Below are 27,996 nucleotides of genomic sequence, written 5' to 3' on the forward strand. Positions count from 1 at the left end.
TGTATTTTTAAAATAAATTTAAAAAATTTAAATTCTTTGTACTAATCTCTACATAGCTGTAGATGCAAGTTAGATTCATATTTATTAAAATATATGATTTTTCATATTACAAGTCATTCTAGGTATTATATTTTAAGACTATTAAAAAATGAAAATAATGAAATATAATACTGTAAAATAATATGTAACACATCTGAAACCTTCAAAAATAGTCATAGACACCATTTTGCCTTTTTACATCTAATATTTCCTGAAACACTGTATAATAACCACATGAAAAGGGAAAAGATGTAAAACTTATAATTTATAAGAAAACAAGGAGAACAACGGTTAAACAAATCTGTTCAAGTAAGTTTTTTAACAAATAAAAAATTTAAGTTAACATACCTTATTGGGATTGAAAAGATGTATTAAATTTCTTCTGTGCCAGTTCAGCTTTCAATGTGCGTAAATCTGAAACTGCTTGTTTTCTCATCTATAAAAGAACAACTGACTTTCAAAAGTGAACTTTCATCTTTCCTTTCTTATATAATCATCACATAAATAAGGGTTTTTATAATGGCTTTCATGTCTTCTCTCATTTGCCTTCACTTGCACTGGCTTACTATGGTAAATGTGTAGTTCATAAGTCCCTTTGAATAAGCATGCTAAATATGCTATCAAATAATTTCATTTATTAGTATATAGGCATGATAAAATTAAATGTTTCTAAAAAAGTAGAGAATTTTATCTTTTGCTTATTTCAAAATCTGTTCTCATTGTGCAAAGAAAGTAGTAAAAACAAAAATAAAAAACCTCTGCCTTCCAAAAAACCTTAATTCCCAGGCCTTAGAAACTGAATAAGTACTTAAGAAATATAAGTGTGGCAAGCGCTCTTCTAAGTGTACTTTGATACTTTCAAATTTTTAATTGAAGCAGATACTGTTATTTCTCTCCATTTTACAGTTGAGGAAACTGAGATGTCTAGAAGTTAAGTAACTTGCTCAAGGCATAAAACTAGTAAGTGGCACAGCCAGGATTCAAACTTAAACCATCTGGTACCAGAGCTCTTACTATTCCAAGTATTGTCTGTGGACCAGCAGCATAAGCATCACCTGGGAGTTTGTTAGTACTGAAGACTTTCAGGCCTCCCCTCAGACCTATTGAGTCAGATCCTGCTAATTTTAACAGGATCCCCAGGTGACATTACATTGAACTTTGAGAAGCATTGATTGTGCTATATTATCTTGAACATGGTTGCAACAGTCAAGCTAGGTTTTCTGCCCCTTAGTTCTGGATCTTACGGGTAGTTTGCAGTAAATCATTCAGAAATCAATAATAGATTCTTATAATGTCTACTATGTGACAACTAGGCACAATGGTTAAATGTAGGATTATTTCTTCCAGTGTGTAAGCTGAAAACTTGCTTCTCTTTTTTTCCATTTGTCTTTCCTGTTTTTTCACTAATACTAATTTGGGTTCAAACCATTTATATGTAATATTTATAAAGTTAAAATATACAAAAATGGTAAGAACTAATTTGTATGCTTTCCAGAAGAAAAGAGCATTGAGAGAGTCATAAATGAAGGCGCTGGGGGTATTTTTATTACTCCCTTCTACCCATCCAACTATCCTTAAGTGGACAAGTTTCCACATTTGATTTCTCTCTTTTTTGAATGCACAGGAGTTTTCATTCACCGAACGAACTATTTTTTTGAGTGCAGACTGTATAAGAATGTTAAATAACTCCGTTTTTTGGTTTAAAATTAAGGTAATTACTTGAACCCATTTGGATTTTATATTAAATTGATCTAAAATAGTAAACTTTTATTCATAGAAACAGAAGAGGTTGGTGGCTCTGGCAGAAACATGAGGTGGGGATTAGGGGAAATGGGTGATGGTGGTCAAATGTATAAACTTGTAGATACAAGATAAGTAAGTTCTAGGGATGTAATATACAGCATGGCAATTATAGTTAACAATGCTGTACTGTATATTTGAAAGTTGCTAAGAGAGTAGATCTTAAAAGCTCTGATCACACACAAAAATAACTATGTGAGGTGATGGATGTTAACTAAACTTATTGTGGTGTCCATTTTACAACATAAACATATTTCTTAACATTATGTTTCTACTTTAAACTAATACAATGTTATGTCAATTATATCTCAATAAAACTGGGAAAAAAGTAAACTTTTAATATTTCATCATGTCTAAAGTTAAATCTATACTCAATCATAATTAACATATTATAAAATCTTTTTTGGATAAGTGGTATCAACAAACAACAATTAAACTGATAAATGGCCTCTGGAATTTGTTGTTCAATTATACAGTGGCATTACTCAACTAAAAAATAAACTTCATGTCTCTCATCTGTCAAGACTGAAGACTATCTCAAGAAAATGAATTGATCAAAATTTAATATAATTTATAATTTATTTAGAATATCACTACCTATATAGATTCTGTGGTTATCAAACTGCGCTTCCCACCCCCAACTGAAAGAAAAGAAATGTATCGCTCACTATTACTCCCTTGCCATACTTCATTAGGTGTTTCTCTCTTACCCATAGAATCTTGACCCTTTCCCCTGGTACAGAGGCAGATCCTAATTAGGCTAAGTCAGGATATAGCATTCCCTGGTAACTATGATCAATCCAGGGTAGGCTTGGTTGATCCCCAACCAGGCCAAAGGGAAAGTTTTATATAGTCCATGTGTCTGGAAGAGGTTGTCTCTTGTTTTGGAGGCATATATCCCTACTTGCCATTGGTAACTCTGTTGCTACCCTGAAGAAAAGCAGTCTTAGAATGAAGCCAACACTGAAAATAATAGGGAGGAAATATCAGAAGTACCTAGGCCCTTAAAGACATCATTAAGCAGATGATTGTATCTCCTCAGCACCCATTACACGAGATCATGAATTTATTTATTGTTTAAGCCAGGTTAAGCCGAGATTTTGTTACCTGTAGCCCAAATCATCCTAGATATGATCATACTAACAATTACAAAGCATGTATTTTAAATAGAACTTCTCTAACAGAATGTGAACATATTTAGTAGTACCTTAGAGTCTGTGATGGTTGCCAGATTCTTTGGTCTCATCTTGATCTCCCTGGCTTCAAGCTGAATGAGCAATTTTTTATAGTAAAGTTCCAAATCTTCTCGAAGTTTTGTTAAAACCTCCTCCAATGATGCTGTAACTTTCTTTGTTTCAAAGTACTTTTTCTTCCAAACATCACAGGCTATTAAAAAAAAAAAAAGCAAAGCTACAGTTTGTTTAAACTTTTCAACCTGCAAAGGACCCTAAAGTTAATTTAAACCATTCCTCTCTCCTCTCCTTCCTCTCTTATATTCTGAGGAAATTAGAGTTAAAAGTAAAATGTTTATTGGATAATAAAAGGACTTGCTTATAAATATAGTAAAACATTGATAAATCCAGGAACCAAAATCAAGTTCTTCTTTAAGCTTGTTATTTGTTTAGAATATTTCTTCAAAATACTACCTATAGCAAGAAGTGTATACTTTTTATTTCAATTACTTTTATCTATAATCTGATTTGAATTCACTATTTATACAATTAAAGCTATGAAAGAAAAGGCAAAATATATTTTTTCAGATTTTCCTTATTTTTCAACCCCCAAATGACTTGTTTTGTGAAATCAGCTGATTTTGATTCATCATTTATGAACATTATTCCAAGTATATCCCCAAAATTCTGTAGGGCAGAATTTCTTAAACCTGAGACTTCTGGTTTAGAAAATTAGAAATTAAACTCTGCCAGTTTAGGGAATCACTTTGACACCAATGAGATTCTAAATATAAACTTAACTGGAATCCAAACTGCATGCTAGTATACCAGAATATGCTTATGTTTCTTTTTTTAAGATTATCAAAGAAACGAAAACACCAAATTTTAAAATTCTATATTATAAAGTGATTTAATTAAAAATATAAAACTATATGGAACTTTTTTTTTTTTTTTTGCAGTACGCGGGCCTCTCACTGTCGTGGCCTCTCCCGTTGCAGAGCAGAGGCTCTGGACGCGCAGGCTTAGCAGCCATGGCTCACGGGCCCAGCTGCTCCGCGGCATGTGGGATCTTCCCGAACCGGGGCACGAACCCGTGTCCCCTGCATCGGCAGGCGGACTCTCAACCACTGCGCCACCAGGGAAGCCCTATATGGAACTTTTAACTCAAGATTTTAACTATCTTCCTCAGCCCTATATCCAATCCCTCTGCAAGTTTTACTGGTACCACTGCCAAAATACTTTGAGCATCTGCCACATTCTCCCTTCTTCAATGCTACATTCCTAGGCAATCCACTATATTTTGAAAGCTGTATTATCTTTCTAACAGTCTCTCTGCTTCCATTCTTGCCCCTCTACAGGCTATTCCATACTGCAGTCATCCTGATCTTTCTAAGATGTTTTAAAAATCACATAAATCCCTAGTTTAAAGATCCTCTGATGTCTTCCCATATTACTTGTATTGATAATAAAATCCAAACTCCTTGAATTGGCCTATCTATTCCTTGCTGATATTTTGATTTTCTCCCTCTACATTCCTCCTTATTTATCACACTCCAGCCGTACTGGTCTTAGTTCAGGTCCTTAATTCTGCAAGCTTATTTCTATTTCTGTACCTTGATATTTAGTGTTCCTCCTGTTTGAACTCTTTTTACCCTGTCTCTTCACATGCTTACCATTTTATTAATCAAATCTTAGTGATATCTCCTCAAAGAAGCCTCCCTTGAAAACCCTAGCTAAACCATCTCTCCTGCCCCACCACTCTTTACTGCACTCTTTTAATTGACTTTTCAGCTCTAATCAGTAGCTGACATTGTCTTACTTATTCATTGTCGGTCTCCTCCCATTAGAGGCAAGCTCCTTAAAGGCAGGGCCATGTTTGTCGTTTTTACTGCTGTATCCTAAGTATTTAAAACAATGCTGAGAACTGAGGTATATAGTAAGCTCAATAAATATTTGACGGCTGATACATACCTTTTATCTTGAAACACTCCTGTTGAAATAGAAAGTGACTGATGATTCTCATTTTATAAATAGAAGGAGTGAGGCACAAAAAGGAGAAATAACTTGCCTAAGTATAAGATTATTCTAGTATTAGAATCCTTGTACTGTGATTTCTAATCCATTGCTCAAATCTGTCTGATAAAATTGCTCTTTTAACAGCACAACAAGGCCAAATCATTGCCACCACTTCTGGGATAACACTTTAATATTATGAGGTAGAACATTAAGAAATACCTCCTGACACTGTCTATAACCTCTAGTCAGATCTAGTACTGAAGCAATAATTTTGCTGTAAATTGAGAATCCTAAAGGCAGTTAATTCCATATATACCTTTTACCCTTTTTATCCTCAAATACAACCCAAAATGCAGGCCTCTCAAATTATTTAACATCTCTCAAACCATTATCCTATACTTTCTCCACCCTGGCTCATTTTTCCATTTCTACCAGTTCTAACAACATTGTTTCTAATTCTATTGCAAGGAAACTGTCTATTTTTCCTACTTCATTTCTCTCATTCATTCACTCATCCAGTCAGTTTAGCAAAGCAGACACACACACATACCAAAAAAATTGAGCAACTAGGGGACACTAAGGGACTCAAAGAAGGCTTCAAGAGTGGTATCTTAGCTGAGATTGAATGACTGGTAGGAAATAATCAGGAACTGGGAAGAATGGGGTAGAAGGAGAAGATAGGAAAAGAAGATTTAGGTGGCAGAGGGGAAAGAATGCCTGAAGGCCTACAGCCAAGAGGAGGCACACTTCAGATTCTAGTACATCTACCACTTTTCCTGCAAGCCTTTCTTGACCTCTTCCATCTAATTTAGGTGTCCTTCCTCTGTACTCGTATGCATAGAATTTGTAATTCCTTTATCATAGCAGTCATCAGTATGTATCACTACTGCTTAACTTGATCATCATTTCCCCACTTGGACCATAAGCACTTTGAAGGCAGGGACAAGATTATGTTGGCCTGTTAGTATTACCTCAGCCCCTGGAACAGTGACTAAGTTCAGTAGGCCCTTAATAAATACTTATTTAATAAATGAATGTTGAAATGAATAAACAAATGTCCATTTAAAAAAATAATTGAATTTTAATAAAAAACATGTTGCATTTATTGTATAGAGTTGAACAACGATTTCATCTTTCCTATAGTGAATTTATATAATTAGTGTACCACTTAAACTACAACAGTAAAGTAGTAAATATTATCATTTTATCATTTATTCCAAAGGCATAAATTCTATAAAACTTGAGTTTCCTTTATAGTGATAAAAGATATGTAATAAACTTTACCATGATATCACTTTAATTTGCCTTGTTCCAATAGCCTTTCAACTTTTTAAATTAGTTCTTCTCTAATTCTTTCTAGATATCTTTCTTCCTTTACTTTTTCATTTTTTCAATAATATTCTCTCCTAGAAGTTTATAACCCATACTCATCAATGTCTAAAAGCTAAAAGATGGCTCATATCCTAAAATATAGAGTATAAAACTAAAAAATGCTTACAACAGCAAGTATGAATTTTACCCCAAACTCTGGTTTCCTGGCTGCAGTACAGTATGTGCCACGATGGAAAACACTGAGGAGTCATTTCAGTATCTATAGGGGATTTATATATATGTAAACAATACAGTATGTCTCTTCTGCATTTATATACATGTAGAGAAACTAGGCAAAGCTCATGTAGTTATACCTCTTGTTTTAATTCTTTAAATTTATCTTGGGACCGAAGTTATTGTACTTAAATCTTACATGGAAAAATGTATATTTTAGAGTACATATTTAAAAAGCAGAAATAATATTAGTGACACACATACGCAGTAATCAACATGACAGTCATAGACTTTAAAATACTTTAACTTCTTGTGGTAAAACATACATAATTGACCATTTTAACCATATTTAAATGTACAGTTCAATGGCACTGCATGCATTCATAATGTTCCACAACAACCACCACCCCTTTGTCGCCAAAACTTTATCTTCCCAAACTGAAACTCTGTATGCATTAAACAATTAACTCCTCATTAACATTATTTAACTTTACCTCACAGAATCATCTGTACTTACATCTGTACTTATGGTATCATCATACTTACTCTCAATCTGTAATAACGATATATCAGTTATTCCTGGAGAAAGAGCAGGCTGACAAGGAACTGAAGGAAAATCAATAAGGTCTGGTAGGCTGATGTACTCTTTTTTACCTAGCTGTAAGCAAACATGAAAATCAGTAAGATCTGGTAGGGTTACACATTGTTTTTCACCTATTTGTAAACATCTGGTAATGCACAACAGTAATGCATTTTTTTACTTGTATGGTGATGAACTCCCAAATCTGTCTTTATAACTATAGACCCTCTCTTGTGCTCTAGCTTCTCCATTCCACTGGACATTACTTGGACATTATACCACAGGAGCTTCAAACTTCAAAAAGAAGAAAAAAAATAATCCATATTCCTTTCTAAACATGATTTCCTTCTAAGATTTCTGATTTCAGTTACTTGTTATGGCTATTGAATTTTTTTAAATTTTGAGCCAATTTTGATCATGTATATTTGCTTAGAAAATTGGAGATCCTAGCACATTTTCAAATTTTAGCATACATTTTATTCTCATAAATATTATCACCTCTGTATTTGTGTTATATTGCCTTCATCTCACTTAATTTTTGTGTTTCTACCCTTTTTTTTGATAAACTACCTCAAGCCTTACCAATGTTAATGTTTCTGCCACTACCACTTTATAGACCTTGAATTGTTTTCAATTCTACCAGGCCTTTAACTTCTGTAACTTATTAGCTTCTACTTTTATCTTCATTAATCCCTTACCCCCTAATTTGTTTGTTTTATTATTCTTTTTCTATTTTATTGCATTGACCTTAACTTACAATGTCAGGTTCCCACAGGATAATGGCAGCCACTAAAATCTCTCCACACATGCTCTCAACTACTATAAAAAGAAAGCAAATACAATCACCCATAATTTATGTCTGTAGAATAACTAGGACACAGAATCCTCTAATTTACATATACTTTAATTTACATGTAAGTGGGGAAATAAACACCCTAGACCAGCAGAGTGTGCTTAGGAGCTCACACCTGAGCAGAGTCTGATGGGAACTATGCATTAAAGAGCAAAATACACAGATAACACAGTAAACATCAACCACAATTTAGTCTTAAAGGAGAAGGTCCTGCATGTGGTGGAAGAATACTGAGTAAGGGTACCAAATGGTAAATCAAAGCTCTTTCTATGAGGAATCTAAAGGAAGGGGCTTTTAAAATGTAGGGGGCCAGAGGTGGTAATTATGGGAAAACACAGCTACTGGGTGAGAGGAAAATTCTTTGGAAGCAAGAGATGTTCGTCAGGGCTAGGTGGTAAGAGAAAAGAAGGTGGTCAAGTTAAGAGCTCTGTTGAATTAAATTAGCAGGAAAAAATACAAAGAAAAAAGATCACTTCCCTAAAGGCCCCATTTATTTAAAAATACATAAATAAATAACTGCATTTCACTATAACAACAGGAGAGAGCTTTCTTAATCTATTGATACAAGCTAAAATAAACCACCAGAACATCTGTTTCTCTATAAGAACTCCTGTTACTGATTCAGAAAAATACAACACAAACAAACATAGACAAAATCTACAACATAATATAGCATCCATACAAAGTTACTTTTTGAAAACCCTCAAAACTGAGAACTAAAACAAAACAAAACCAGCAGCCAAGAAGCAGAGAAAAAATTAACAATATTCCCAACATAGATTAAATTAAATCAAATCATTTTAGGTATTAATGAACACCACAAATCACAAATTTAGAAACTCAGAATAAAAACGGAAAAATAACAGGAAGATGTAAAATGGAAATTGACCAAACTGAAGAAAGAAATTAAAGAAAAAACAAAACTGTCTCAGAAATGAATAACAGGTATCCAAAAAGGAACAGATATGACCAAAAATACAGTAAGCATAATAGAGAACAGAAATAAAAGGAGTAAAGAAAATTAAACATAAAGAAAATAGTAAACTAGATCAGAAAGTAGTAGAGATAAAAGGTAAAGAAGAACTAGGATAAGACCAATTGAGGTCCCTGAAAAAAAACCAAAAAAACCCAAGAATCCATGGAATGGATCTGCTATTTATATTGTTTTCTAGAGTTATAATTTCTTGAAATAAAAGAAATCCTGATTTTCTTACTGAAAGGGCCCACTGGGTACCCATAAAAACCAGACCTAGAACTCTCAACTGAAATATAGCCTGATAAAACTACTACACATTAAAGGAATCCTCTGGCCTTCCAGGCAAAAATAACCAAGCCAGTTTACAAAGAAAAGAAAATCAATTTGGCATCATACTTCTTAACAGTAACATATAAAACAAAACAGCAGTAGAGCAACATTTTAATAAACTCAAGGAAAAATTGTGTAAGCCAAGGATGTTACAGCCAATCTAGCTATCCTTCAAGTATCAAGGCTCTAAAGCAGGGATGAGCAAACTTCTTTTGTTAAAGGCCTCAGAGTAAATAATTTAGGTTTTGTGGGACACATACGGTATTTGTCATAATTCTTTTTTTTCAACTTTAAAAAATGTAAACAACATTTTTAGGTCCCATGCTTCACAAAACAAGCTGTGGGCCTTGTCTGCCTATTCCTGCTCTAGACAAAATTTTAAATATGTAAGAAGTAAGGGAATATTGTACCTGGGAGCTTTTTTTTAATAAGTGGAGCTTTACCCAACGAAGAAATGATTGAAAAATCTTGTGTAAAAGAACTGGCAGTAAGTGTTGAGCATATTTAATTATAGATCTAAGTCTAAAACAAAGGTGAGGAGGATAAGACAAGAAGCACAGCCCATAAGTGTTCTGTTCTTTAACAAAGTAGAAATAACACAACTAAAAGTACATGAGAGGAGAAAGGAGGGGGAAAGATGACTTTTTAATTGCCTTGAATTTAAAGATAGGAGTCAGAGGATAATTTTAGAGGTAACAAATCAGAATCAGAAGCATACATTTTTAAAAAAAGGAAAAAGGAGGGCTAGGAAAACTGGCATAAATTTGTATCAGTATAAAGGTAAACACTAAAATGAGATTCAGATTTCCTAAATACCAGGGTGGTGGGGGGAAATAAATAAATAACCACATAATAACACATAGGAACTATAACATAGTTATAGTTAAAAACTGGTTTTTACTTTATGTTATAGTTACTATGTGTTACTATGTGCTTTATAAATAAACCACATAGTAACACATAGTAACTATAACATAAAGTAAAATGAGAAATCTGAGGTCAAATATATCAGTCCTATCAAAAACATAAATGGACATAACTCATCTACTAAATGAAAATGACTTTCAGACTGGCTTACAAAGGGAAACCCAACTCTAGTATGTCTGTTAAAGACATACCTAAAACAAAGCAATTCAGAAAAGCTGGGGAAAAAAGTAGGGGAGGAGTATAGGGGTATACCAAATAAATGTAAACAAAAAGAAAGGAGAGGTTAGTATCTTGATATGCAGTAAGGGAGAATTCAGGTCAAAAATGCATTTAATGAGTCAAAGAAAGGCACTTCATAATGCAAAAGTGATAATATTACTATTTGCATGAGAACTTTGTGCCAAATAATACATAGAAATCTAAATAAATCAAAAACCACAGGAGACATAAAGATAAACAGTAACATACTAATAACAGAAGATTCTAATATACTATTCTCAGTCCAAGACATAGAAAGAAAAATGTAGAAAAAAATAAGGATATGGAACACTTAAACAACATATTAAACAACGCAGATTATAGACAAGGCACAGAGTAGGGGAAGATATTTGCAATGCACATAAGCATCAAAGGACTACCCTCCAAAGTATATTAAAAATTCCTACTAATCAGAAATATATGGCAGACAACACAATAGAAATATTTGAAAAGGTAGTTCTCCAAAAAGTTATCAAAATGGAGTCTATAAAATATAAAAATATCATCAACTGTATGGGTAATCTGGGAAATGAAAATTCAAACCATAGTGAAATAGCATTAAGTACCCACCAGCTGGAAAAATTTTAAAGTGTGAAGACAGAATATTTTATTAATATCTAGCAACAATAAAATAATTATTTGCTGAATATGGCATGCTTCTGCTCCAAAACTCAAAAGGCTCTGAGCTGTGATTCTCCTATCAGGATTTGTCTCAGACTCCATTCAGCATTCCAATCAACATATCATATATAACCAACAACCAACATATGTATTCTAACATATCAAGCATCACTGGACCAGATGGATATTCGCACACAACTGGCAGCACTGCTTGCTGTGCCTCTTGGATCACCTTGTGAGCCTTCTCTTGCTTTGGGCCCACTCAAAGTTGGCAGTCTTTTAGATTACTTGATTAAAAAAAAAAAAAGATTGGAGCCATGCATCCAAATGCAGTAAATCTCCAAATTCCAAAGAGGTCTATCAAGTGACTCATTCTTCATGGTAGCTGGGGCAAGATACAAAAACCTAGTTTTTACTTTAAAGGGCATACCTCAACATGTCCCAGATCATGAAACTCCCAGAAATTTCACTGAATTGGCAGGCTCCTGAATTTTGAGGTTTATCTCCCCTACTCTAACATTTAAGGTTAGAAAACTTAAGACATTTTAATCTGCAGTTCCATTTCAATTTCAGTATAAATATTATGGTACAACACCACATCTAAAAAAATGCAGCACTATTTACAATAGCCAGGTCATGGAAGCAACCTAAATGCCCATCAACAGACAAATGGATAAAGAAGATGTGGTACATGTATACAATGGAATATTACTCAGCCATAAAAAAGAATGAAAATTGGGTCATTTGTAGAGATGTGGATGGACCTACAGACTGTCATACAGAGTGAAGTAAGTCAGAAAGAGAAACACAAATATCGTATATTAATGCATATATGTGGAATCTAGAAAAATGGTACAGATGAACTGGTTTGTAAGGCAGAAATAGAGACACAGATGTAGAGAACAAATGTATGGACACAAAAGAGGGAAAGCGGTGGGGGGGGGGTGAGGGTGGTAGTGGGATGAATTGGGAGAATGGGATTGACATATATACACTAATATGTATAAAATAGCTAACTAATAAGAACCTGCTGTATAAAAAAATAAAAATTTTTTAAAAATTTAAAAATCATACCTGATTTTCCTCTCTTCTAATGATATTAGTTCTATCATCTTCATTTTTCCAAAGAAACTGACCTAAAGGGGAATGACAGATTTGAAAGTCATATTAAAAAATGATTCCATGAATATTAACTTTTCATGTTTTTTATTTAATATTCTATAAATACAAATATAACATTAAAAAATTTTAAAGTCTGCTTGAAACCATTATATTATCTTTCAAACTCATTAATGATCAACATAAACTATATTTAGCATGAGTTATAAAATAATATTTCATATTATAGCTAAATTCAAATCATAGTCCAATGTCTATAGCAAGGTAAAATTACTAGAAATTTTGTAAACATACTTTGCTTATAGCTCTTTTGTGAATTGTTTATAAAATTCCTTATCTTAATTTCAGAAGACTATATGCAAAACTGTTGTCTAAGTACTATAATTTTGAATGAAATGATACCAATATGAAACTCAAGCATGATTAGTTTACTCAAAACCAGGAATATAAAAGAGGCAGAAAAAGTAATTCTAAGAAAGGCAAATGAAGACACAAATTTTTCTGTCATTAGGTTGCCCCTGATGACAAAAGGATTACAACAGAATAAATTTAAGCAATAAATTATCCCTCATTATGTTGGAAGGGAATATTAGTATATAACAGTAAACATCAGAATCAAGGTAATTTTAATTAAAAATGTCACTAACTTCACTCATATCTTTGTTCTATGCCGCCAGCCGCGGCGGGTCCTCAAAGTGCAGCAACAATCGACGAGAGGGGGTAGGGAACTGAACGCACCAAGGTATGGGATCAGAAGGGCACAAGCAACTGATGGTTGCAAGGCAAGTTTAACAACAAAGCATAGCCATATATATACCCCTAAAGCAGGGAATTTGCTTAGTCATCATCTTATCGGCATCAGCTGGTTGATTGGCTTCTCGGCTTAGTCACGCCTTATCGGCATCAGCTGGTTGATTGGCTTCTCGGCTTCTCCCTCAAAGGCACCAATTTCCTCTCCAGGGTTGCTTTTCCTAGCTTTAGGGAACAACCAGGGACTCCCAGTAACTGAGCAGGTCCCTGGAGCGATTTGGCCAAAGGCCATCTCCTTTTTTACGTTCATACCATAAAGTCCAGGATGCATACCAAGGAGAGTACAATCGGGCCCTGAGGCTTATGAGGGTCTTAATGGCGCCTTCCTCACAGGGCAATGCTCGCCACAGTTCTAATTAGAAGTCTTTATAACAGTACCCTGGATATCTTACTCTTTTTCTTATCATCTAGATTATGACATGTAGAATCAACATCCATACTAATTACCTTTTTTGCCGCTAAAATAATCATTATCTGAATCTTCCTGTGAACCTGGCAATTCAGAATTTCCAATTTGATTATTTCCAGTCTGATTTTCATTTGGAGTGGAGTTTCCCCCAGCTGATGTTGATGCCCATCCATAGCAAAGAAAGTTCATAATATTAAAAAAACACAAAAATAAAATTTTGTTTTTTTATGTACATACTATATACTCTTGTCCCATGTTTCAGAATCTTTATGAACTTTACTCTTCCAAACTGAATTTCATGAAACTTTAGTTTATGCAAAAGGAGAATTCTTTGGTAAATTCAGTTTGGGAAAAATTGGAGTAAGCAATCCTAACAGAACACAAATCCCCCCCACCCCCCCCACACCCCTATTGCAGGACTTCTCTGTTTTTATGTACAATATGGATCTGCAAGAGGGGGTAAGTTGGGTTTTATTCAAACTTTGTTGTCTTCATAAAGCTTTTGCCAAAAGCATCTTTAAAAATAGTATTCTGAGGATCCTTCTCTGGAAAGTGCTGGGTATAAATACAGAGCATATAATGCCATTTGTTATTTCACATACATTTTCATTTATAAAATCACCCTTCATTTCAACAGAATTTCTCCATATAAGAAAACCACACAATGTCTGTAAAACATTAACACTAATGTTCCACACGATCTACATGAACAAGAGATCCGTGAACCTGGTAGTGTTAATGCAAATTTTTTTTCCCTTGGGGAAATCAATTTTTTTTAATTTAGAAAAAATTGGAGTCATATTAGTGTTTGAAAAGTCATTTTACAAGAGTTGCCACAGTATTTTGCAACCTGAAGCCCATATTGGTTTAGTTTTAGTCAGGTTGCTACCACTTATTTCCTATCTGGCACTGGACTTAGTCATTTAAAGACAACAAATAGGGATTTTCTAAAAGATATATTAAAGGCAAAGGAACAAAAAATAGATATATCAGCTGTTTAAAACTGATAGTAAAATACCACTCCTCCCATCTGCCCCCAAAAAGAAACAACGGAAAATTCAGTAGATTCTGAGTGACATTTTGATAGGAATATATGACATGTATCTCTTATTCCTAATAACAGATTAGAGAATGATGCAATGCACCATTCAATACCTATGCAACTTAATAAGAAAGCAGGCCTATTTACTTTTGAAAAAACATAGTGTTTTGAGAGCTAGAGTAGATGTACATATAAAATGTTATAGATTCACAGAAACAGGAGTGATAACTGTGAAACTATGTTTTTAACTGTGAGATGTTTGCCTGGCAAAGAAGAGACAAAGAGGAATTTAAGCAAAGAAAATGGCATTTGCAAGACAAAGTATTGTACTAATGTATATAGCATTTTTGACAATAGTGAAAAGTTCAGTATTACTCTATAACAGTGTTGTAAAGCATGGGCTTCAGTCAAACACACAAGAGTTCAGGTCCTGGCATTATCACAGCAGGTGTGACCTCAGGTAAGTTATTTCTCTCACTTCAGTTTCCTTATCTCTAAAATGGCATAGTGCATGTAAAACACTTTCAGCACAGTACCCAATCCTTAGAAGTCTCTAGACTTCAAGTTCTGATTTCCATTCCATTGCATTTCCTAATTCAGGTCTTTATTACCTCAGTCTAGTGTCCATATTGTCACCTACATTGTTTCTCTAGAACTGAAATCCAATCAAGCCGCTCCTGTTAAAAACTTCAGATGGCTTCCCATTGCCTACTTTTTTTTTTTAGCTTTGCAAACAAGGATCTTGCAGTTAAATCCCTACCTACCTCCAGTTGTACTACCTGGTACTTCTTCTTCCCCCTCTTACCACCAAACTATAATAATAATAGTACTATTACAAATAACAGATAGAAATTATTGAACCAGCTACCACATTGAGCAAATCCTGAAAGCTCCATTCATATCATAATCTACGTGAAGAAAGCCTTCTGGAGTTAGGCAGTGAACAACATACATGTCCCAACATTTACAACTCTGGGTTTGAAGTCAGAGTATGAAGAGTTAGTTCTCTATGCCATCTTAAGGATGTGGGCTTTAAGTAGTAATCAGTGAATCTTTCAAGGGTTTCTAAGTAGGGAGATAAATAATCTAATTTGTAACAAGAAGAATGATGCTGACGGCACTCTAGAGGACAGATTAGAAAAAATATAAGCAAGGAGGCTACTTGAGGTGGTTTTTAAGGTTCTTTTAACCTAAGAATCTATCATTCTATTATACAATAAGGAAATTTTCAAAGCTTGAAGTCTGAACACCTGGAAGAATGATGAAACCAAAGAAATAAGTCAAGAAAGTATACTGGTTTGGAGGCAACAACAGAGTCAAGGATTAAACATGTTAAAGTTGAGGCATGTCAAAAATGTAGACATGTGTAGCACTGGGAAAGAACAAAAGATAACTAATGAAAGGGACTATCAATTTTAATACATAAAAATAAGTAACACAATACTTCTTTTCTTCTTCATTAAAGGACTTGTAAAACATACTGTGCATATTTTTACCAGTCATATTTGATAATATCACAATGTTAGAGCTCAGATATTTTATATTTTCATGCACTACTAAAGAGCAATCTGACAATTTTAAGAAACTACACAACTGTCATCAATAAATGGTAGTGTACATATGGAAAAAATTAAGGAACTCTATCTCGCATCACACATAAAAATTAATTTCTTGTATATTAATGAACTAAATGTGAAAAGCTAACCATAACATATTTGTAATATAATACAGGGCCCTATTTTCATGATCTCAGGATAGAAAAGGGATTTTTAAAGAAGACATAAATAGCACTAACCCTAAAAGAAAATGCCAGCAAACTTGACAATATTAAAGAACTACAGTTCTACTTTTGCTGAGGATGTAGGAAGACAAAACAGTGCACCCACCCAAACAAAGAGAAAAACATAAATAATCTATAAAATAATAATTCTTCTTGAACTCATCAGAGAGTTGAGGTTACAAGGAATCAGATTCCAATTCCCTTCAAGGAGAAAATAAACTAATTGTTTCATCTTCGGCAGAGCACAGGAGGAAGAGGTAACTCCATTAAAAGAAGTAAGAAGAAAACACCTAAAATTGTAAGGAATTCTAAAGGCTAATGTGGGCTACCAAGATAGTCTGGAATCTCTAGGATCCCCAGACACAAAAGGCAGTCAATACTTAACAGCAAGCTCCTTTCCATGTACCTGTATCATATGCTCTCAAGAAAGACTGGGGTACTCTTGCTTTGATATGAAATTATATGACTCCAACATACTGTATTTGAGGGGGTGGGAACCAGCTATTCTCTATTGAATACTCCTATTTGTAGCTTGAGTGGCAGGATTATCTAAATAGAGTTTTCCAAGTTGAAATTCTCAATCCAGCAAACCATTAGATTTCAAAGCTTCTGTTTTCTAGTGTTTATATAAGGTTTATTTCTTTAATCAAGATTTTTCCATATTTAAACCCTTTAAAATATATTCCTATTCTATGCTAGTTAACATATGGTTATTATGTATTTGCTTATGCGATTATTTGTTTAACATAACTCTGTCATTAGACTGTGTGAGCAGGGACTTTATATTATTCACTACTGTATTTACAACCAGTGCCTAACAAGGTGTTTAGCACTTAGAGGCATTTAAATGTTTATTGAAAAAAATTAAATAATGAATGATAATGGGAAAAAAAAAGCAAGAGTCAGAACTGAAACTCAAATCATTTGCTCCTCCATATGTATGTAATGTGACATTTAAAATTTACTCTTGCTTTGCCTTCACCTGGAAATAAATGAGGAAATAATTAAAGCTTCTGTAACATTTTTCAATTACTTTTACCCTTACTTTTTTGCAGATGGCATATTTCTTTTTTTTTTTTTTCCTCTTACTCCCTGTCCCCCCATTCACAATACAGACCAGGCAAAGGGCCTGGGCTGAGGTGTATATGGGGTGCGTTTACTCTGCCTCCTCTTTCTATACAGTCAGTGTAAGAACACAGCCTGTGGTAAGCACCAGGAGGCCTGCAGATGGCATATTTCTGTGACATAAAGATCAAATCAAAAAGCTAGTAACTGGGCTTCCCTGGTGGCGCAGTGGTTGAGAATCCGCCTGCCGATGCAGGGGACGTGGGTTCACGCCCCGGTCCGGGAGGATCCCACGTGCCGCGGAGCGGCTGGGCCCGTGAGCCATGGCCGCTGAGCCTGCGCGTCCGGAGCCTGTGATCTGCAACGGGAGAGGCCACAACAGTGAGAGGCCCGCATACCACACACACAAGAAAAAAATAAAATAAATAAACAAAAAGCTAGTAACTAAGGCTATATTCTAGAAAACGTAGAATATAATCCTATTTCTATTCACTGTACTAAACATAATAGAAATTCTATGTCATTTAATAATAATAATTATGGCTATCACTTGCATGGACTTACTATGTGCCAGGCACTATTCTAAATGCTTTACATATAAAGCTCAGTTAATCCTCACAATTCCATGTGATAGGCACACATATTGTCTGTAGTTCACAGACAAGAATGAGGCAAAGAGAGGTTAAGCATCTTGCCCAAGATTTTATAAATAGGAAGTTTTCAAGTTGGGATTCAAAACCAGGTAATCTGGTTCTAGAATCCAACTTTGTAAACTTTACTTCCTAAATATTCAGCCCATAGAGTTAATTTGTATTCATACATTCTTTCAACAAATATTGAGGTATACTATGTGTCAGGTAGTGTTCTACATGGTGGGGATACAATTCTAAACAATGTAAAGTCCCTGCTCTCATGTAGCTTATATTCTACTTGGGAGAGCGGATGTTAAATAAATGTGGTTTAAGATAGTGATATGTGATCTATGAAAATAAAACAGGGTGATGTAATAAAGAGGAATTCAGAGAAAGAATATCTGAAAACTAAGTGGTCAGATAAGGCCATTTTTGAAAGATAATAATTGAGCTGAGAACTGAATTATGAAAACAAGAAGCAAGCTATTTGAAAATCGGGGGAAGTGATTTCCAGGCAAATACAAAGATGATAAAATAGAAATGAGTTTGCTGTATGTGAGGACCAAAGGAAGATTTTTGTGGCTAAAGTGTAGAACCAAGGAGAAAATAGTAGTAGATGAAATCTGAGAGGCAGCCTGTTCCTGAGACTCTCCTTATCTCTTGCCTAACCACTGCAAAAGTCTCCTGGTTACAATTCCTGTCTCTAGTTTCTTAAGGCTCTCATCATGTCATCTTTTGCTCAAAAACTCCAAAGCTTCAGAAAAAAAAATCCAAATTCATTAATCTGGCATTCAAGACCTTCAATAAACAACTTTTACAACTTGTGGTCTACTATTCCCTTTCACACAGTCAATGCTCTAGTAAAAACCGAACCACTCACTTTTCCCTAGAGTTGCCTCCTTTGCCACTTCTGTGCTCATTCTATTTTCTCTGCTCAGAAAGCTTCTCCCACCTAACATCTTTGCAAGATCAAATTTTTTTTTTTTTTTTTTTTTTTAATTTTTGTGGTACGTGGGCTTCTCACTGTTGTGGCCTCTCCCGTTGCAGAGCACAGGCTCCGGACGCGCAGGCTCAGCGGCCATGGCTCACGGGCCCAGCCGCTCCGCGGCACGTGGGATCTTCCCGGACCGGGGCACGAACCCGCGTCCCCTGCATCGGCAGGGGGATTCTCAACCACTGCGCCACCAGGGAAGCCCAAAATCAAATATTTATCTGTCAAAATCTAAACTGACAATCACTTTTTCCTTAAAGTTCTCCATCTTCCCTCTTGTCCTGCTGGAAGCAGTATCTTTTTCTTCTAAATATACAGAATATGCTATTTTAATTATTTATGTATTTTATCTTCACCACTACACTGAATATTCTTTAAGAGCAAGATCCATAGTCAATTCTTTTTTCTCATTTTGTATACAGAAAACATCAATAAATATTTGTTGAAAATATTATAATAAAATATTGATATTAGAAGCATTTTAGAAGTTGGCTTAAATTGCCATTAGGTCCCTTCCAATCTAGAATTCTGTGATTGGTATTTTGCAATTTTACTTATCATGAAAAAGAACAAAAAGTTATGAGGGTTGTTCCTTTCCTTCCCTGATTAAGGAAAACTAACTTAATGATCAGTAAATTAATATTCTGCTATACTAAACAGAACTCTAATGACAAAAACTTTAAATCTACCTACTGAGCCCAAGAATTCCACATAGCAAATTCCTTTATAGTTCTACTTTGGGGGAAAATGTTTTTTTTTTCCCCATTATCATTCATTATTTAATTTTTTTCAATAAACATTTAAATGCCTCCAAGTGCTAAACACCTTGTTAGGCACTGGTTGTAAATACAGTAGTGAATAATATAAAGTCCCTGCTCACACAGTCTAATGACAGTTATGTTAAACAAATAATTGCATAAGCAAATACATAATAATCATATGTTAACTAGCATAGAATAGGAATATATTTTAAAGGGTTTAAATATGGAAAAATCTTGATTAAAGAAATAAACCTTATATAAACACGAGAAAACAGAAGCTTTGAAATCTAATGGTTTGCTGGATTGAGAATTTCAGCTTGGAAAACTCTCTAGATAATCCTGCCACTCAAGCTACAAATAGGAGTATTCAATAGAGAATAGCTGGTTCCCACCCCCTCAAATACAGTATGTTGGAGTCATATAATTTCATATCAAATAAGGCTAGTTGTGACCTCAATGAGAATCCTTTTTTTCCCACAACCTAAGTACTTGTTTAAAAAGCTTTTAAATGCTATTATTTAAATTTAAAAATATATGATCACATTTAAAATTAATCTTTCTTTTCTTCCCAAGGAAATTCACACAAAAAAATACTCACATATTTTAGTGCCCCATAATATGCCAGAAAGGACCATCTTTTCTTGATGACCTGTGTGCTTAATGATATTTCCATTTCATTATGATTGAGATCACATATTGCACAGTATGTTAAAGAGTTGAGTTGATAAGCATTTAAGAAACAAAATTTGTTAAGGTATGCTTTTCTTTAATCAAAAGGAAAAAAATTAAGAAAACTTACTACAGCTAGATTATTTCCAATGCATTTCAGAAATAAAAATTTTTCTGCAACAGGATCTTCACCAAGGAACTCACCCAGTTGCTCCCTCAACGCTTGTAAAGTAAGGTGAGGAGATACTCTGAAATATCATGACATTGCCTTATAATGTAAAATGAAATAGGTTTCAGCTGTACTAAAGATTTAATAACTTTAGTCACCCATGGTGAACTAAGACTAATTTTATGTATCATATATAACTTAATATATTGTGTTTCTACATTGCCTGGTATTTTGTAGGCCTGAAGGCTGTAAATATTTTTCAAAATAAATGACTAAAAGTCATTTAATCAATAAAATCATTACGTTTTAAAATTATGCAAATGAACAGTTTATAAAAGTCCTTTTTGTATTAAAAAGGAAAATGCTTGTCTACTTTTCTCATCTACCTTCAAATTTTTTGTTAAAATAAAACTTTGCAATGAAATTTACATGATTTTATACATATATTTAAGAAGGATTTAGCCACAGATATTTTGGAAGTTTGACGGGATTAGCTAGTGCTTAAAATTTCCTTTGATGATCAAATGTTGTCAGATTCCACATCTTTGCTCACTGGGGATACGTCATTCCTCAACATCTAAAATTTAAAGCCATCACTTATGCTCTTGTTCTGAGTTCTTATTTTTCTAGGATCTTATGGGAATATTATATAATTAATTCATTCAATTAACAAATATATATTGAGCCCCTCTTTGTGTCAGACATTGTTCTAAGGGCTGGGGATAAGGCAATCAACAAAACAAATATCTTTGCCCTTACAGACCATACAATCTAATGGTGGGAGTGAAAAATTAACAAAATAAGTAAGAAAAAATTTAATTCATAAGACACGGCTAAGTACTATAGAGAAACATAAAGCAGGGAAGGGAGAGTACCTGCAACTTAAAATACACTGATCAGAGAAGATATAAACAAAAAAGTAATATTGGAGCAAAGACGTGAAGGAGATGAGATAGCATATGTAAAGGCAAAAAAAGCATTTTAGACAAAATAAACAGGAAGTACAAGGGTTCTGAGGTAGGACCATGTCTAATGTGTTCCAGAACAGAAAGGAGGTTAGTGTGCTTGAAGAAAATTATGGGGAAGATTAAGAAGATTGAGGTGTCCTCAAGAAAAATAACAACAGGCAGTTAGATCACATAGTGTCATGTGTGTTTCTGTGAATGTGAGAAAAAAAATATATATATATATACACACGTGTGTGTGTGTGTGTGTGTGTGTGTGTCTGTGTATTCTGTTTCTATTTTTAAAAAGTTCAGTGAAAAAGTCATTGTAGATATACTGGTTTAATCGCTATTCACAGTTCTTCAACAGGTTTCTAATTTCAGATAATTTCTCTCTTAATTCTCTTTGGGTATAGCCATAGTAATACACAGATTATACTCTGTTTTCTAGGTGGCAGTACTATGGCTAAGTGACATCTGTTCCTATAGTACTTTTAAACTGTTATATAGCACTACCTATTGATAGTATTCATTAAGTCAGGGACTGGATCCATCACATGAATAAGATATATTTCACTTAGAATTTTTGAATTTCCAGAACGCATTTTTCTCTGCAGAAAAAAAAAAAAGATTCCTTTTTCAGGCACATTGTAACATGACTACAAAATACTTGCCTTATAAATCCAGCTAAAATTAATTTGTTAACAACTTCTATTGAAATGGTATTTAACTGATAGTTCCAAGATCCTTCAGGGACATAAAAAACATGAAGTTCCACCAACTGAATAAATTGAGAATAAAATCAGTTAAAATATTTTTAAAGTGAAAAAAATCATCTGATGTCTTCTAGAATTTTAAGTTTAAGAAACATAATTGAAATAAACATGGAACACATGTATCCTTCTGAACAAAAACAAAAAAACAAAATGAAGAGCCAAAAATTTGTTAGGTTGGCTACTTGGCACTTGGAGCATGTTTTCCCTTGGAAACAATGTCATAGCTATGGTCCTAGAGTTCCTTAACATACCGACATACAATGCTTGTTTTGTGGCTTGCAGTAAAGATACCAGATTTCCAAGATCAGTTTTCTTATTACCAAGCTTTCCCCCTTCCCTGACCTCTACCTACAGTTTCATTGGTGTTATCTTGTGGAATCCTTATCCTTTACATATTGTCTCCCTAACACAGCTGTGATGAGTGCTAGTTCTCAGCACCTGCTAAAGTGTGACTACTAGGGCTTGGGGAATATTTCTGTTTCCCAGAATTCAAGGAAGAACCTATTTCTGACCAGTGATGCAGAAAGGAATGGTTGTTTTCACATAGGGCATGTCTGTAAGCTTAGCTTGTCTGTGCTTATATGTACTATCTTTTTTCCTATTAGTGTTTTATGACCTCAATTAGAATTCATCTATTGAGAAGAATATTTATATTACTACAACAGAACAATTACAGTAAATAAAGGCTTATCTTTTAGTCTGATGAAAGTTTGCTACTCATGTATATTAAAAGTCAAAGCACTGAAATGATTATACTCTATGATATTAAGTGAGAAAAATTTTAAGTAAATATGACCTTATATTAATATTAATAATTTTTATAGGAAATGACAATGGCTCTTGAACTGAGTATTTTGCTCAAGTTGTTTTTATAGACCAAGCAGATTACTTGTGTAGTTCTGATGTCAGAATATTAACCAACAGTTTAAGATGTTTGAATAGATGGAATAGTGGTTTCCTATATGCTGTATTTTGAGTATTAGGGCATTTAAAAGATTATTCTCTAACTATACCATCCTATTAACAGCTAAAGTTATACTATATATTAATACTATAATATTAAATATTAAAGCTATACTATTAAATATTTGTAAAACCTTCAGAAACCTGAAGTAAATATGGCCTTGCCCATTATATAAATGTATTAATATTTTACAGGACAAAAAATATTTCTTTAAACATTTTACTCTGCTTTCATAGACAAAGTAATTACTTCTATATTTTATAACAATTCATGAATTATAATTCAAAGTGTATAGACTTTAATTCTATAATTGAAAGAGGAAGCAATACAAAGAAAATATAGTTGTCAAAACATTTCCTGACCTTTGAAACATGTTTTGGTTTTGTTTTTTTTTTTTTGCGGTACGCGGGCCTCTCACCATTGTGGCCTCTCCCGTTGCGGAGCACAGGCTCCGGATGCGCAGGCTCAGTGGCCATGGCTCACGGGTCCAGCCGCTCTGCGGCATGTGGATCCTCCTGGACCGGGGCACGAACCCGCGTCCCCTGCATCGGCAGGTGGACTCTCAACCAATGCGCCACCAGGGAAGCCCCAGCCTTTGAAACATTTTGTGAAGTAAATTAATTTATTGGGAATTTGGATTTATTCATTCATTCAACAAATATGCCTACTATGTGTCAGCACTGTTCTAGGTACTACAAATATGTAGTGAATAAAACAAAGATCCTTGCCTGCACGCAGCTGAGATTCTAATGAGGTATCAGGACAAGAAGAAGGGTGAGGGAAGTGAAGCACTCACCTCAGGTACAAAATTTAAAGGGGTACCAAAACCTCAGTAATCAAGATAAATAATATTAAAAAAAATCTATTCAGGGACTTCCCTGGTGGCACAGCAGCTGGGAATCCGCCTGTTAACACAGGGGACATGGGTTCGAGCCCTGGCCCGGGAAGATCCCACATGCCGTGGAGCAGATGAGCCCGCGTGCCACTACTGGGCCTGTGCTCTGGAGCCCGCGAACTACAACTACTGAGCCCGTGTGCCGCGACTGCTGAAGCCCACATGCCTAGAGCCTGTGCTCCACAGCAGGAGGGGTCAGCGCAATGAGAAGCCCGCACACCACAAAGGAGAGTAGCAGAGTAGCTCCCGCTCACAGCAACTGGGGAGGGCCCATGTGCAGCAACGAAGACCCAATACAGCCAAAAATTAAATAAATAAATAAATAAATAAATCTATTCAATGCAAAAAATTCATGATGAATAAAATATCATAAATTTAAAGACAGAATGGTACTATTAGAGCCTGAGTAGAAAGGAAAAATATGAACTGCTATATACATGTTTTTTTAAAAAATACATTTCTTAATGGTTAAGTTTTTCCAGAACAACATAGTTGAAATAATATTGAAAATTTTGAAAGCCTGTATTAAAACTCACAACATCATTTTAAGGTTAAACATTCTATTTATATCAAAACCCAACTTTATCCTGGCTTTAATGGAAGTAAATTCATCAATAATATTCTTATTAAAACTATTATTTTAAAAACACATTAAATAGGACAGGGAACTATAGTCAATATTATACAATAACCTATAAGAGAAAAGAATCTGAAAAAGAATATATATATATATATATGAATCCCTGTGCTATATACCTGAAACTTACATGATATTGTAAATTAACTATACTTTGATTTAAAAAAACTTTTAAAATAAGTAAAAATAACTATTTTACAATAAATAAATAAATAATAAAAATACATTAAAAGGTATACAGACGGGCACATATTTTGCCTTTTGCCTCAGGCTCCAAAATGGCTAGGCATAGCATTATTAGATCCTGTTTCTATTTAAAATGTTGATATCTTGTTTGTCACAGGTTTTTGCATTAATTTTTCATTTAAAAATCTTTTATTAAAATATTTATCTTAATTACTTAATTTTTTGGTGCCTGCTTAAGTTTTGCACCAAAGGCAAGTGACTCATTTTCCTCAGACTAGTCTCAGTCCTGTGAGGGACATAAACAATAAACATTAAATATAAAACACTGGTAAGTGATATAGCAAATCAGCAAGTGGGTAGTACTGGGAAAAGAGAATAAGTAGAGCAGGGCAAGGAAATTGGGAAGATAAAAGAGGGAGTAGTTTTCAGTTTTAAATAGAATAGTCCGGATACAAATCTAAGAAAATTAACAATTCCTTAATGTCAACTAATATCTAGTCCATATACAAATTTCGCCAATTGTCCAACTGTCCTCAGAATGTTTTTTCAATCTAGAATTCAATCAAGGATAACATATTGCATTTGGTTGTTACGTCTTTTTTTTTAATTGAAGTATAGTTGATTTACAATTTGTGTTAGTTTCGGGTATACAGCAAAGTGATTCAGTTATTTTCTTTCAGATTATATTCCATTATAGGCTATTATAAGACATTGAATATAATTCCCTGTGCTATACAGTAATCCTTGTTGCTTATTTATCTTATGTATACTACTGTGTATCTATTAATCCCATACTCCTAATTTGTCCTCCCCTCTCTCCTTCTCCCCTCTGTCACAATTTTTAAAAAGCTTAATTTGGAAGAGTTTTCCAGACCTGCTTTTTTTTCTCTTCATGGCACTTTTTAAAGAGACTGGATCAATTGTTTAACAGGCTGTTCTGCATTCTGAATTTACCTTATTAACTCCTAAGGTGTCATTTAACTTATTTCTCCAATCCTTCTCTCTCCTGTAAACAGTTGACTTTATAGCCCTCAAATGACACATGTTAATCAACTGGGGTAAGAACACTTCATAATACCCTGTATTACATATTACTTCACATTTGGGCATACATCATGCTCTACTTCCAAATATTTGTATATTTAATAATTATTAAAGGGATAATAGAACAGACTATAAGGGACAAGAAAATGGAACCTGTTATAAAGTTATTTGAATAATTAAAGTGTGAGGTGATAGTGGCTCAGACTAACATGCTAGCAATATAGGTGATGGGAAGTGGTCAGATTTTGTATATAATTTGAAGCTAGAGTCCAAGAAGTGAAGTTTGAGTAAGGTGTGATGTATGACTCCAAGGTGTTTGGCCTCAGATATCGAAAGGATGGATTTGCCATCAACTGAGATGGGTAAGGTCATGGTTAGTACGGGTTTGGGCTGGGGGGAGAACTGTAGTTCAGTTTCAGATATACTGAATTTCAGCTGTCTATTGGTTATCCAAGCGGAGATTTCAAGTAGTCAGCTGAAACTATCAATCTGGAGTATGGGAAAGAGGGCTGGGATGCGGATATAAATTTGAGAATACTTAGCATAAAGTTGGTATTTAAAGCCACTAGACTGGATGAGATCACAATGAGTGCAAACAGAGAAGAGAACAAAGAGCTGACCCCTGAAATTCCCCAATATCAAGAGATCAGGAAGAAGAAAAAGACACAAAAAAGAAGACTGAAAATGAATAACAAGGAATGCAGAAGGAAAACCAAGATAATGTGTATGCTAAAAGCCAAGTGAAGGAATTATGTCAAGGAAGACAGTGATCAACAGTGTCAACTACTGTGCACACACAGATCAAGCATATGTGGAATAAGAATTAAGCAATAGATTTAGTAATGTAAAGGTGAATTTAACAGAGCAGTTTTGGTTGGCATAGTGAAAGCTTGACTGGAGTTGATTTAAAGTGAAAATGAGAAGAAGGTATTGGGGGTTTGAGAAGGTATGAAATAGTTATCTAGAATAGTGGAAGAGTGAATGAGTGAGTGGGAGATAGTCTTATTGCCCACTAGCAAAAAGTTCCACTTGAGATTCATGGTCATTAATTTAAAATGAGAATAGTCCTATGCTGGTATATTTTTCTCCAGCCATGTTCCACTGTAGGTATATGTGAAGAATAGGTGAAGAAGATTAAGCAGGGTTTTTGTTTCGGCAAGGAGTACAATAAAATGAGGGGGCAAGAAGTCACACATATGTGTAAGAGAGTGATCAAGAATGCTCCGTGAGTTTGCAGGGCAGAAACAGAGACACAGATGTAGTGAACAAAGGTAAGGGACACCAAGGGGGAAAGTGGCAGGGGGTGGGGTGGGGGTAGGATGAACTGGGAGATTGGGATTGACATGTATACCCTAATATGTATAAAACAGATAACTAATAAGAACCTGCTGTATAAAAAATAAAATTCAAAAATTCCAAAAAAATAAAGAGTGCTCCGTGATATTTAAGCTAGCCATGGAAAGCATCCTAAGAGACGAATAAACAAACAAACAAGGGCTTCCCTGGTGGCGCAGTGGTTGAGAGTCCGCCTGCCGATGCAGGAGACACGGGTTCGTGCCCTGGTCCGGGAAGATCCCACATGCCGCGGAGCAACTAAGCCCGTAAGCCATGGCCGCTAGGCCTGCGCGTCCAGAGCCTGTGCTCCGCAACGGGAGAGGCCACAACAGTGAGAGGCCTGCGTACCGCAAAAAAAAAAACAAACAAACAAACAAAAAAAAAACCAAACAAAAAAGGTGATAGGATCAATGCATTGGAGTTCCCAGTATAATTGGGGTCCTTAGAGATACAAAAACTGTAATCAAGTACTGGGATACACAAAGTTGGGTTCACAGTGGAGTTGGTATCTAATACTTTATATAATCCATATTTTTGCTTTATCAAAACCAATGATAAGCTGGTTTTTCTTATATTTTAGTGTAAAAAAGATTTTCTTACCTCTGATGAGGAAGGTCGACTTGGACTGAGGGACATATTCACCAACGTCTG

The 27,996-nt window shown here is 34.5% G+C and overlaps 1 protein-coding gene and 1 non-coding gene across 2 annotated transcripts; both read right to left on the minus strand.

Moving 5' to 3' along the window:
- Positions 1-388: 388 nt before the first annotated feature.
- SPATA1 (spermatogenesis associated 1) lies at positions 389-27,996 on the minus strand. Its single transcript, XM_067025659.1, is given in 11 exon segments — positions 389-475; positions 3,047-3,225; positions 6,312-6,407; positions 6,410-6,433; positions 7,119-7,230; positions 12,192-12,253; positions 13,494-13,607; positions 15,258-15,309; positions 20,526-20,643; positions 22,183-22,289; positions 27,946-27,996. Coding segments are annotated over 11 exon segments (987 nt in total). The 5' UTR covers positions 27,982-27,996.
- On the minus strand, positions 17,368-17,499 carry LOC131747128 (small nucleolar RNA SNORA51). Its single transcript, XR_009332765.1, has one exon. It is a non-coding gene; the product is annotated as a small nucleolar RNA SNORA51 (small nucleolar RNA).

This window comes from Kogia breviceps, chromosome 1, assembly GCF_026419965.1.
Source record: "Kogia breviceps isolate mKogBre1 chromosome 1, mKogBre1 haplotype 1, whole genome shotgun sequence".
Classification (NCBI taxonomy): Eukaryota; Metazoa; Chordata; class Mammalia; order Artiodactyla; family Physeteridae; genus Kogia; species Kogia breviceps.